Source organism: Notolepis coatsorum, assembly GCF_963971535.1.
Source record: "Notolepis coatsorum genome assembly, chromosome: 5".
In the NCBI taxonomy this organism is placed as follows: Eukaryota; Metazoa; Chordata; class Actinopteri; order Aulopiformes; family Paralepididae; genus Notolepis; species Notolepis coatsorum.
Window position 1 is genome coordinate 91,343,701 of NC_140169.1, and position 14,369 is coordinate 91,358,069.

Genomic DNA, 14,369 nt, shown 5'->3' on the forward strand with positions numbered 1-14,369 from the left:
TGGTATTTATTAGATCATGTATTTTAGGCGACTGCTATTTATTAGATAGTGTGTTGCAGGTGACTGGTCTTTATAAAGATAGTGTATTTTAGGTGACTGGTATTTATTAGATAGTGTGTTGCAGGTGACTGGTCTTTATAAAGATAGTGTATTTTAGGTGACTGGTATTTATTAGATAGTGTGTTGCAGGTGACTGGTCTTTATAAAGATAGTGTATTTTAGGTGACTGGTATTTATTAGATCATGTATTTTAGGCGACTGCTATTTATTAGATAGTGTGTTGCAGGTGACTGGTATTTATTAGATACGGTATTGCAGGTGAATCTTTACTTACCCATTGTGCAATGCAGCTCGCGGGTCATGGCTGCTCTTGACTTTGATCATGAGGAGAGAGAAGAGCAGGAAGAACATGGCCATGCCAAAGCAAACACGGTAGACAGCCTTGTAGCCCACCAACACGTCACAGTTCACATGACCCTCAATGCCAGGGATGGACGTACCCATCCCCCCGTCACAGAACCCCGGGATCTGGAGAGAATAGGACACGCGTGACAGACGGAAGATTTATTTATAAATTTTATAATCCGATTATCATTCACTGCAAATAGGCATATGCCTTTACCGGTCACACAACCACGCTGGCTAACAGCGGCTCACCTTCTTGAGTTGACCCTCCATGCCAGGCATCAGCATGATACAGGCGACCCCCACTCCCAGCAGCAGGAAGAAGGCATAGATGAGCCGCGTCACAGTAGAGTTGTTTCCACCACCGGGGCAGCACCGACTCAGCAGGCAGGGGGCGCTGCCGCACAGGCATGGGATCTGGAGAGGGGGACGGATAACAAAATCAATCACGATCCATCATCGACAATGACTCAGCGTCATTCCGTTAACAGACCCAGACCTTTAGGTTACATAGTTTATCTACTGTGAGGTGTCCATGTTTAAATAGGGTCCTGTAGAGCTCAGAGTACAGGGTTACATTTATTGTCACTATGTCTTGTGTATGTATGTGACAAATAAATCTCTTGAATCTTAAATATGGTCACATATAGCTCAGTACTAACACTGAGTGTAAGAGGTTAAATATGGGCACATATAGCTCAGTACTAACACTAGGGCTGTACCGAATGTAATTTTTTAACATTCGAAGCTTCGATTGAAGTATTCGAACGAAGCTTCGAATGTCTATAAAAAAGAAATTACTTAACTAAAAAGAAAAGATTTTTTTTTTAACTAAATCCTCAATTTGAATAAAGTGATTAATCTGATTAAATGAGTATTTTTCTTTTATTAAATCAACTTTCTTTAATGAATATAACTCATCAGTTTCGTCAACATAAATAATCCAATAATATGGATTATTCATACGGTTGGTATGAAAGTGATGGTGATGTCTTATAGTATAATATTAGTGTAGCCTAATCTTTAACTGCAAATGTGAAGAAAACCCCCATTGGTTTAAACAGATTGAATAGACACAACAACAAAAAATGTTACAAAATCTTTTTTTTATTATTTGTTTTTAATAAAAAATAAAAAATTCAAATGTTGATTTTGAATTCGAATGTCAACATTATGATCAAAGCTTCGAAGCATTCGGTACAGCCCTAACTAACACTGAGTGTAAGAGGTTAAAAAGTATATTTCATTTCTGCAGGAATCACTGCTAACACTGAGTGTAAGAGGTTAAATATGGTAACATACAGCCGGTGCAGCTCAATAAATTAGAATATCATGGAAAAGTCGGTATATTTTGCTGTAGTGATGCACGATATATCGGCCGCCGATATAATATCGGCCGATATGGCCGTTTTTTTACACATCAGTATCGGTCCGATATCAAGATAGGGCAGATAAAAGTTTCAAAATATCAGTAATTTCTGAAAATAAGTTACAAAAGTAAAAAAAATAAAAAATGCGTTTTGGAAAATGGGCTCTTTATTTGATTATCATAAAAAAGTGTTTTCTATACAGAGATATCGACATTGGTAAATATCGATATCGGCCAGAACAGCAATATTAATATCGGTTATCGGTCACAATTTTCACATCGGTGCATCACTAGCTGTATTGATGCAGTAATTTGTGCAAAAGGAGCCCCAATCAAGTACTGAGTGAACATACATGAACATGCGGCTAAGTGGCGCAGTGGGCAAGGCGCTCGCCACTAACGCAGGAGACGCTGGGTTCGAGCCCAACTCTCGGCGTTGCTACCAGCTTGGCTGGTCGTTCATACTAACACAATTGGCAGTGTTAGGGGTGGGAAAGCTGGTGGGTGGGGATCGGACGTTGTGGAAAGCGACTCCCACAGGTCGGTTGGTGCGCCTGTACAGCAGAATCAGGAAGTGACGGGGGCAGCGTGAGCCTCCCACGCGTCACTCCTCGCCACTGAGAGATCGCGCTGTACAGGTGAAAAGATGCGACAGCTGCCTCCTCGTGTACCGGAGGGGACACGTGATGCAAGGCTTGGTCCTCACTGCAGCCGACCAGTGGGAGGCATAGTCTAGCAACGTTCGAGACAGGGGAGGGGAGAATTGAAGGGAGAATTGGCGAGGCGAAATTGGGATGGGAGAAAAATGGAAAACTAAGGAGAAAAAGTGGATAAAAAATGAACATACTTTTCAGAAGGCCGACATTTCTATATTCAAAATATTTATTTTTATTGGTCTCATCTTATGTAATATTCAAACTTTCTGAGATACTGAATTCTGTGCTGTAAGCCATAATCATCCAAATTAAAACAAATAAATGCTTGAAATATTTCACTTTGTATGAATTGTGTATAAGGAGTGCAAGGTTAAATATGGTCACATATAGCTCAGTACTAACACTTAGTGTAAGAGGTTAAATATGGTCACATATAGCTCAGTACTAACACTGAGTGTAAGAGGTTAAATATGGTCACATATAGCTCAGTACAGTAACACTGCCAGGGTACAGGGTTAAATATGGTCATGTAAGGGGTTAAGTTAAATATGCTGTTTGAAGGTGCTTCTTGCCACTACCGCTCTCATCATATAGTTCAATCCAATCCACTTTATTTATAAAGCACATTTAAAACAACAAAGTTGACCAAAGTGCTGTACAAGTCCATAACACAAGATAAAACATAAAACAAATTAATAAAAGCACACAATAAAAACAGTACAATGTGTCACATATAGGGCTGCAACGATTAGTCGACATAATCGACAACGGCGATTATAAAAAATCGTCGACGAGAAATTGTTGCGTCGATTAGTCATAAAAAAAAAATAAAAATAAAAAATTATTTATTTTTTTTCTTTTTTTTTTGCACTACCTATCTTTGTGAGAGTGGCTTCTCAGGGTTCCAGACAACATCATAACATGATGATCCCATAGCAAATTTTGGACATTGAAAACATTGTTCCCCTGCAGGAGATGATGATCAGACTAGACACACAATACATTACACACGCACTCCTCTCACTCACACACAGCGATCAGAGTAAGACACACACACATACACACTCCTCTCACTCACACACAGCGATCAGAGTAAGACACACACACATTCACACTCCTCTCTCTCACACACAGCGATCAGAGTAAGACACACACACATTCACACTCCTCTCACTCACACACAGCGATCAGAGTAAGACACACACATACACAAATTACACAGTACACACCTCTCACTCACACAGCGATCAGAGTAAGACACACACACAAATTACACAGTACACACACTCCTCTCACTCACACAGCGATCAGAGTAAGACACACACACATACACACATACACACACGGACTCCTCTCACACACAGCAAACAAAAGACCTAGAAGTCTGTCTGATCTGAACCCTTACAGCTGTTCCACGTCACCCTCCTGGTCCTGGACCAAGTTACAGCCCCATCAGCCGCGGTGCTGGGGGCAGATGCTGCTAGTTATTTCTTTTTTATTATTATCTTTTTAGTTATTTAAAGTACACTTCCACTTTAATTTGTATTATTTAATTTATTTATCTTGTTATGAGTGATTGCTGTATTGTTCTTCAAATACATTTTCATTTAAAGTGGCTTAAGATCCAAATTCAAATGTTTCATGAGTCATTATTTTAATTTGCTATGGGATCATCATGTTATGATGTTGTTGTTTGGTCCTGACAAGAGTCTCAAAGTCTGGGGTGATGGTAGACAAGCAACTCTGAGGTTGTGCTCAATGTCCAATCTGTTCCTCTGCTCTGTCTTCAGCTGGACCAGAGCTGAGAAGCCACTTTCACAAAGATAGGTAGTTAAAAAAAAAAAAGAAAAAAAAAATCCTTTTTTTTTGTTGTTTACATTGGTTTTCGATTAGTCGACTAATCGAAAAAATAATCGACAGATTAGTCGACTACCAAATTAGTCATTAGTTGCAGCCCTAGCACATAAAAAGGCCAGTCTCTCAAAAACGGTTTAAAAAACAAAAGCCAGAGCAAATAAATGTGTTTTGAGGCGTGACTTAAAGGGGTTATGCACTGCTATTCCTAGCACTATTTGGGCAACTTTACACACTTCCTGTGAGTCTATGTAACACATCTGTAATTTTTATTCCAAAAATAATCATTGTTTTATATTTCTAATCTTGTACTCAAAACCAGCATTTTTCAGCCTCATGGAAGCAGGCTATTATTGGCTTGGCTCCACCCATTCTGGCAGAATGCTTTGAGTGACAGCCACCCACCAAATAGCTCCGCCCATCTCCCCGTCAGAGATTAGGTTTCAGGTTACATACAAATATGGTATGTCATAAATATAGAGATGTAGCAGTACTGTCTATCTATATATATATAATATGTTACCATGAATTGAAATTGGGGGACCCTGATGTAAACAAGACGAAAGTCTTTCTCTGGTCTCCATCATAGCAGTACTGAGCAGTACTGTAGCAATACAAATATGGTATGTCATAAATATAGAGATGTAGCAGTACTGTCTATCTATATATATGTTACCACTATTTGTAAAAGCCACAACCACGTTACCATATTTGTAATAATGTAAATCATTGTGTCGTTGTACATATTGTGTATACACCGTTAGAAGCTAACATAGCTTAGCTTGGTAGCTATTGTGCTAACAACATATCCCGACGTCCGGCTCGCTGGCCGGCATGCACGCCCGACACAAAATGGTTCTCTCCTCTCTGTACACCCCCGTCCCCACGGGTACCCTGCCGGGGAGCCCATGGACGCGACAACGGCGGCAGCCGTAGGGTGCTCGAGCCCGCCGTAACGCTAGTGGTACACAATAGCTATGAGCTAACTAACGCTACGGCCGCCGCTGTTGTCGCGTCCACAAGCTCCCCGGCAGGACACCCGCGAGAACGGGGGCACACAAGGAGGAGAGAACCACCCCAAATCGAGCACTCATGCCGGCCGACAAGCCGGACACCGCGGTTGTTGTTAGCACAATAGTAGCCCACTGTGATGCACCGAGTGGGCCACCATTGATCAACATGCAGCGATGTGTAGCTTGCATGATGCGTGTGCAGTGCTTTGCCACACAGGTCTGAGAAGAGGACCTGCACATGATAGCAACCGGGAGCGTCGCGGAGCATTCAGCCTGCTGGCTACCTAGATCCACTTCAACCAGCCGAGCGTCGGGAGCTCCAGCAGCTTGTCGATGTGCTAATAGCCTGGAGCCAGCTACCGTTAGCTTGCAGAGGCTATTAGCACACCGACAAGCTGTGTAGCCAGCAGGCTGAATGCTCCGCGACGCTGGTTGAAGTGGATATAGGTAGCCAGCAGGCTGAATGCTCAACGACGCTCCCGGTTGCTAACGCCGGCCCCGGCTGGTGCTAAGTAGCTAGCGATCGCTCCCGAGTCCCGAGAGCTAACGCCGATCTGTCTGTCGAAGACCGAGGGAACCGCATCAGGCTTCAGCTGATTAGTGATCTTCTGGACAAACCTTCCACCCTGCAGGTAGCAAGAATGGAGGCGGGCATTACTAAAACCACAGAGCCAATCACATCACCGTGCGCTATAAACAGCGCCCTGTGACGTGCACCAGGTCGTCAAATCAACATGACCTGATTTACTAGAGGCAAAGAGGGGATGGGCTGTAGCTGAGGAATTCGCCAATATAGTATTTAGGCCCAAAAACACATTGATACGAACTCCTATTACTATAATACAATGCTAGAGACTGAAAAATGACATTTATAATGCATAGCACCTTTAAACACCTGCAGAGTGGGGGCCTGCCTAACATGCAGTGGCAGCTCATTCCAGAGCTTTGGGGCTGCCACTGCAAAAGCACGGTCCACCCTGAGATTCAGCCTGGAGTTTGGAACGGCCAAGAGGAGCTGGTCAGAGAGGACCTGAGGGAACTTGGGGGAACATAGGGTTCCAGCACGTCCGAGAGGTAGCCCGGTGCCAAGCCGTTCAGACATTTAAAAGCAAACAGTAAAACCTTAAAATCAATCCTAAAACGCACAGGAAGCCAGTGGAGGGCAGCCAGCACAGGGGAAATGTGCTCCCGCTTTCGTGTTCCCGTCAGCAGACGGGCAGCGCTCTGCACCAACTGCAAACGAGAGAGGGAGGCCTGACTGACGCCAACGTACAGTAACTGTAGAGAGATCAGTTGAAATAGAAGCTACATCCCTACTAAGGAGACAACTTACCTAACAGTGTACTGTTATTATCTCCCGGCAGGGAACTCACATCACCCAGAAAAAAAGACTGGTTTCTAGAACCAGCTAATCTCACTGTACTGTTAAACAATTAAGTCTACTCTAAATCCTCAAAAGTAATAGGCTAGTGAAAGATTACAAATATCTGGGCCAATCCAACGGAAAAGGGTTAAAGGTTATTATTTGTTATTGTTGTAGCTAGTACCTGTAACTGAGTAACAAACAGGTCGTCAATAGATCTGATAACAAGACTTCAACCATAACATAGAAAATCATGACCCCTTTGTTTCTCGGCCAGTGGCTCATTCTTTGCCTAAAAAGTGTGATGCAGCCACTCACATTATGTTGTTGTTTGTTTCTTTCACCGCTATTTTTGGTAGTGAGTCGTAACTGTTTTTAACACATTAATTGCCATGCGTTGAGTGCCAACAACGAAGTAAACTCGTTTTTATGATCGTTATTTATTTTATTCGCTATTGGCATTCATAATTCATCCAGGAAGCCTCCGGGAGCCAGCTGGGCCCTGTCTGATATTGCAATGCCTCAATACCGCCGCCTGGTGGATTTCGGGCGAGTTACTCCACTCTAAACCGGAAGTGGCGCATCAGGGAAAAAGCTCCGCCAGGGATATCTTGTAACGTGGATCAATATACACACCTCGAGTGCATTGGATCGCTTTCGAGACGCAAGAATCAATATGCTTTTGGCGTTTATTGCGTCATACAAACGGAAAAAGAATCTAGCAGGTCGACGTCAAATAATTGGAATTTTTTCTCTCCAGACGCATCGGCCAGAGGTAAGAGGAATCCAACGTTATTTCCAGTCCATTTATTTCATTGCAATCTGTCCGATCAACGTATGGTGTCTTACTAAAGAAAGCCGTTAGTGACAATCAAGGAATCATAAACGACCCCCCCCCCCTTTCCTTCATGCATGATGGAGCATAATGTACAGCGATCATATGCATTTTAAATTTGTAATATAGCGTGTATAGGGACGAAACGCCAATCGATAATGTATTAATACTCGTTGGGGCCTATAGCGCGCGTTCTAGGAATTACTGCTATACAGTCTAAAAACACTTATATTCTCGACGGTACTAACACGACAATGTATGAATGGAAAAATATAACGTTCCCACATCCGGAACGATAGATACCCGATGTTGAATGGGCCATAGTAATGCCGCTATAGCTAGGCATGTCGCGATAAGCAATAAATCTATTTATCGCACGATAATGAAAATGAATGCAATGATTTTGACGGGCGAGATTAATTGCTATTTGCGTGTTTGTTTTAATGAGGCGGGAACCAGAACCTCTTGCCGCTGGCGTTACTACAGAGGTTGGCTGTGATGTGCTCGCATGCAGGCAGGCACAAGAGCAAAGCTCGCGTCACATCACAGCGTGGCAATAGTCACGACATCCCTTGTGTATTATTGCTTTTATACAGCAGGTTGTGTGATGTATTAGGTTCGAGTTTGAACCCATTTGATTGTTGTAGTTATTGTGATGTTGCACCAGGAAGGCGACACACAAGTTGTAACGGGACAGATATGTATATATCTGCATCCATGCTTACGTATCTGTCCCGTTACAACTTGTGTGTCGCCTTCCTGGTGCAACATCACAATAACTACGACAATCAAAGAGGTTCAAACTCGAACCTAATACATCACAGGTTGTACAGTCAGGAAAAATATAGGATGAATAGACAATTATACGGTCTTTTATATCAATTTCAGTGAACTTGGCCCTACCCCATTCGAAATGCCTTCCGCGGCCCATGCTACAGAGTACAGCATGAGAGCTCCTGTGAGCGTCATGCATATCCGCGAGCCACAGTAAACAAACGCGAGCCACAGTCAGGGTGACCGGTGTCCCGCGGTAACCGGGAAAAAAATTGTCGAATGCATTTATTTCTGTAGTAGTCTATTCTGTATAGCCTCTAGCATCTAGTCTAAATGTCTATCTTTTTTTTATCCACTTTTTCTCCCATTTTCTATATATTTTTTCCCATCCCAATTTCGTATCATCCAATTCAACCCTCCCCTGTCACGAACGCTGTTTCTTGCCTCCCACAAGCCGGCTGCAATGTGGACTAAGTCATACATAGCACAAGTAGGGATGGGAATCGAAAACCGGTTCCCCATGGCAGACTCTATTTGATTCCTTAAGGGCTCGAAATTGCCTGGGTTTTGGTAATATGCTCCCGAAATGCTCCCGCTGTTTGGCTACTTCTATGTGCAGTGAAAACTACTTGAATGCTTTAGAACCTAGTCATTGATTTAGTTCAAGGTGAGCTCAAATTAGCCGCGGAGCTAACGTGAGCTAACGCTATTTAATCAAGCTCACAAATACAATAAAACAGCAGGTGGGGGCTGTTGTGTAAACCTTGTACTCTTTAGTTCACATATAATAAGAGACCGAGTGTTTGTTTACAAGTCTCTGTAAGCCAGGAAGTACGGTGGTGCAACATACAAATGTGTCCGTGTAGCAACACAAGCCAATACCTTATAGGACAGGGGCCCGGGGAGGTGTGTGTGTCTGTGTGTGTGTGTGAGACAGAAGTCAGAGGAATAACGACCTGTTATTCAATAGATTAAATTAGTTTAAGAATAAAAAAATAAATACATTTTAAGAGAATCTCAAATACATTATTTTATTTAAGTGTAGGCTATAGTCAATGTTTTATTTTTTACAGTTTTTGTATTTTTCTGACATGGGGGCTCAACAATAAATGACAATCAGAAATGTCAAGTTGCATGTTGTTATTCTAACCAGCTTAGACCCCTACGCTCTGCATCTTCTGGCCGCCTCAGACCTACTCCTATCCAAGCTCCGGGAGGGTCATCAAAGAGAAGTCGCCTATTCTCAGTCCTTGCCCCACAATGGTGGAATGAACTAGGGCTGGGCGATATAACGATAACGATAAATATCGCGATATATTTTAATAATCGATATCGAATATCGAAATAAATAAAAAATCGAAAAATCGTTTTTTTTTTTTTACCTGCAACAGGGCAGTTTTAAAACCAGAGACAGTGGACAGACTTGTCTTTCTTGCCTGCAACTTAAAGTAATGGCTTTGCTTGTCCAAATGACAATACTGACCAAATTCAGATTTCTTTTTCTCTTGTCCATTTATTTTGTTTGCTTTCTAATTTAAAATACATTTTGAAACAGTCTGTACACAGTAGGCTATGTGTGCTAGCAGAACTAGACTCCAGTCACGAGTCACAGTGCACATGTGCGGTGGTTTGTCCACCAAAAAAGCGCCAAAAGATCGAAAATAAACTAGCAGAGCCAGAACTGTTCAACTCCTCTGGAGCCACAGCCAGCAGAGAAGCCGGTTTACTTTAGCTTTTAAACCAGCTGCAGCCTGAGAACTGGAGTGTGAGGGGATGTAACACTAAAGATGGCGGCAATGACAAAGAATTGCTGCAAAATAAACATACATCTGTTGTAAAAAAATAAATAAAAAATTATACTTATAACAATTCGATAATTATCGATATCGAGAAATAAAATAAAATTATCATATCGTTATCGCGATATGATTTTTTTCCATATCGCCCAGCCCTAGAATGAACTACCCACCCCAGTTAGGACAGCCGAATCACGTCCAATCTTTCGCCGTCGACTAAAGACGCACTTCTTCAACCATTATCTGAATAAAAAAAAATATATCTAACCCTAACTAACCGTACTGTCATGCACTTGTCCTAATAAACTAACCTACACTGTAGCACTCAACACTTTGATGAACATTGTTGCTCAGCTGATAAGAGTTGTGCCCTTCCTGATGGCTTGTCGTACAGAACTTGTAAGTCGCTTTGGATAAAAGCGTCAGCTAAATGACTAAATGTAAATGTAGTTCTGTTGCATTTCCAATTTATTTATGTAAATTATAAATTGATCAGGTATCGATAAGGGTATCGATAAAGAATCGAATCGATAAGCAGAATCGATAATGGAATCGTATCGATAAAATCCTATCAATTCCCATCCCTAAGCACAAGTCCCCTCCGGTACTTGAGGTAACAGCAGTCGCATCTTTTCACCTGCGCAGCTCGATCTCTCAGTGGCGAGGAGTAACGCGTGGGAGGCTCACGCTGCCCCCGACACTTCTTGATCCTACTGCGCAGGCGCACCAACCGACCTGTAGAAGTACTAATGTCTATCTTTAGAGGACGACTTTGCAGCAGCGGAATATTGTTTGGGATTCGGCAAGCACGCATTCGTTATTGAAAGTGAAACACAGACAAATAGGCTATACTTAACACTGTTTATTGACACTTGCAGAACAAATGTGAAACTTGAAACTAAATGTGCATATAACAGAAACAGAGGCCATTACTAGGGATGCCCCGATCACGTTTTTTGCCACCGATACCGATCACCGATCGTCGTGAGCCATATCGGCCGATACCGATCCGATACCGATTGTTTTTGATTAAAAAGAAATTCAAAAATTATTTTATATAAAAAGTTTTTTTTTTTATAAAATATATATATTATATAATTAGACTTGTACTTGTATTATCTGCGAGACATCGCCACCACGCAACAAGTCAAAATGCTCGCTATCTGCAAACAGCTCCACTGTCTGTGTGTACTCTAGTAGCCTCCAGCTCCAAAAAGGATTCTCCTGCCCTGCAGCTGGACCCTATTGGTAACTGTAAAGTGTCACAGCCAACTAAGTGACACTGGGTAGTATGACATCCTGATCTTATATATGATTATGGGGAATGTCTGTAGATTCTTCCTGGACAATGGAATAGAAACACGTTATGTGTAAACACATTTTAAGTGCCACAAGTCAACGAGTGACACTTTGTATAAAATTCGTATGTTTATTATATATGATTGGAGCTATGTATATGACCTGTATACTCTTTATACACTTATAAAACTATGTTACAGTTAATGTGCAGTCGGAGTGAAGAGCAGGCCTGAGCTGAGAGCAAGTCGGCACAGTTTAACCCTGTCCTGTCTGCATAGAATAAAACCAGTATGTGCATATATATGTGTACACTGTATACTATATATATATGTGCTGTATTATACATGTATGTGTATCTGTATATATCTGTAGTATGTGTTGGGCTATGTACTATGTACTCATGCTGGAGATGTGAGTTGCTTTCGCTTCAATACTGTTTGGCCACTGAGGAATGTGACAGACAACCTTGGGGCCTCTGGTCTCTGCTAAGTAACGGATGGGTATTTTCCAACACAAGGTAATCTGTTACTTCTCCAACAAAGAGGCATTCATGTTCTGAGGTAAATGGGGTTTTCCCAGTAGAGGTAATGACTAAAATGGGAGGAGAGCTAGAACCCTACGTATTGTGCGTTGACTGGCTAGTAAAATTGCATCACTGTATCTGAACCAATGACAAAGAGATGTTGAATTCCCTTATAAAGGCTAACTCACTCCCTCTCAGTCAGATTTTGAAGTTTTTACCAGTGTGTGACTTGGAAGACAAGATGCAGGCACAAGCCGAGATTAAGAGATGACATGTTTTGTTTTATATAATCTTTTAAACTGTAATGGATATTTCCAATATAGTCTTTTTCTGTAACTTCATTGAAATAAAAATGACTTTTTATAATCCATTGAGTTCTTGGACTGATCCCTGCCATCAATGCCAGCAAATACCAGCCGCGCCCTGATTTCCTCTGAAGGTGACTATTTGTACTGGCAACATACTACAGATCACTGAATGAATCACTTGACTGGTTAATGCTTTTCAGCTAAGAGATATAAATATATATATGTATATGATATGTACTGATAAGAAATACTATGCATGGAGATGGGTGTTGTTTGCGGGTTCCGGTGTCTCTGTGTCCAGACTGACTCTGTCTTATGTGGGATCTCGACCGTCTGAATCACTGCAGGGTCAGACGGTCGGTTCCGTTGACGGAGGAGGAGGAGGAGGACAGGAGGGGCCGGGGAGTGCAAACAATGATTACGTGTTAGTACAGTGGTAATACTTATTAAACGATGAAGTAATATCAGCAAGCTTTCAAATGAGCAGCATTACAGACCATTCCTCACAAATGAGGATGGTGATGGTGGATGATATAATAGTTCTCCTAGACAAAACATTCGGTTTATTTCAAACAAGAAGAGATTAACAACTCTTCATGATTACATTTCATATCAACTGGATATCACAAGACCAGTGACTTGAAGTAATCTAGACAGAAATAGTCAATTGACTCGAGAACTTGGCGAGTTTAGCACCTCGCCGGGGGATATCGAGCGGCCGCGGGTTTATATCTCGAGTAGGTGATTGAGATATATAGAGGCGACCTGTAGCTTAACATGGCGTCCCTGGGTGGGCTGAGATCGGTAAGATAACAGCCAAAATAAAATAAACTAGAAATATTGGAAAAAAAAAGAAAAACGGAGAACCGAGTTTTAGAATACACCAGTCAAAGGATATTGATCTGTAGGGCCCTCGATGGAGAGCAGTGGCAAATTAAAGGCATCTGCATAGTGGGGGCATTGCTGGTGGAGCGGTTGAGCCCGCAAAATTGGATTGAAGAAAAAAAAAAAAAAGGGGTAAAGAAAACCCTATCTCTAAAATGTCTGGCAGTTTAGAGAGACATCAGCGCAGTCAAAACGACCGTTCACAGAAAGGCGAGCTGGATGGCTACCTAGCCCAAAGATACCGTATGTGAGTATGGGAGACTGTATGTGAAGCGCAGTCAAAACGACCGTTCACAGAAAGGCGAGCTGGATGGCTACCTAGCCCAAAGATACCGTATGTGAGGATGGGAGACTGTATGTGAAGCGCAGTCAAAACGACCGTTCACAGAAAGGCGAGCTGGATGGCTACCTAGCCCAAAGATACTGTATGTGAGTATGGTAGACTGTATGTGAAGCGCAGCCAAAACGGCCGTTCACAGAAAGGCGAACTGGATGGCTACCTAGCCCAAAGCTACGTGACACGAAGCCAAAACGGCCGTTCACAGGACTGCAAGCTAACTAGCTCACCATCGGCCAACAAGCCAGTGCTAACACCCATGAGCTGGCCCTAGCCAGACGGAAGCTAACTAGCACGACATCGGCTAACAAGCCAGTGCTAACACCCATGAGCTGGCCCTAGCCAGACGGAAGCTAACTAGCACGACATCGGCTAACAAGCCAGTGCTAACACCCATGAGCTGGCCCTAGCCAGACGGAAGCTAACTAGCACGACATCGGCTAACAAGCCAGTGCTAACACCCATGAGCTGGCCCTAGCCAGACGGAAGCTAACTAGCTCGCCATCGGCTAACAAGCCAGAGCTAACACCCATGAGCTGGCCCTAGCCAGACGGAAGCTAACTAGCTCACAATCGGCTAACAAGCCAGAGCTAGCTCAGGAGAAGCTAGCACAAGAGAAGCTAGCTCAGGAGGAGCTGGCACGCCAAAAGCTAGCTCAGGAGGAGCTAGCACAAGAGAAGCTAGCTCAGGAGGAGCTAGCACGAGAGAAGCTAGCTCAGGAGGAGCTGGCACGACCAACGCTAGCTCAGGAGGGGCTAGCCCAGGAGATGCTAGCTCAGGAGGAGCTGGCACGCCCAAAGCTAGCTCAGGAGGAGCTAGCACAAGAGATGCTAGCTCAGGAGGAGCTGGCACGCCCAAAGCTAGCTCAGGAGAAGCTAGCACAAGAGAAGCTAGCTCAGGAGGAGCTAGCACAAGAGAAGCTAGCTCAGGAGGAGCTAGCACAAGAGAAGCT

At 42.9% G+C, this 14,369-nt stretch overlaps 1 protein-coding gene across 1 annotated transcript in view; it reads right to left on the reverse strand.

Annotated features, from left to right (window-relative positions):
* Positions 1-14,369, reverse strand: part of serinc1 (serine incorporator 1) — a 52,265-nt gene that overhangs the window by 24,373 nt on the left and 13,523 nt on the right. The window contains exons 2-3 of the mRNA XM_084313936.1: positions 658-822; positions 335-528 (exon numbers count right to left, since the gene is read on the reverse strand). Of these exons, the coding sequence (XP_084170062.1) occupies positions 335-528; positions 658-822 (359 nt within the window). The remainder of the gene's footprint in view (positions 1-334; positions 529-657; positions 823-14,369) is intronic.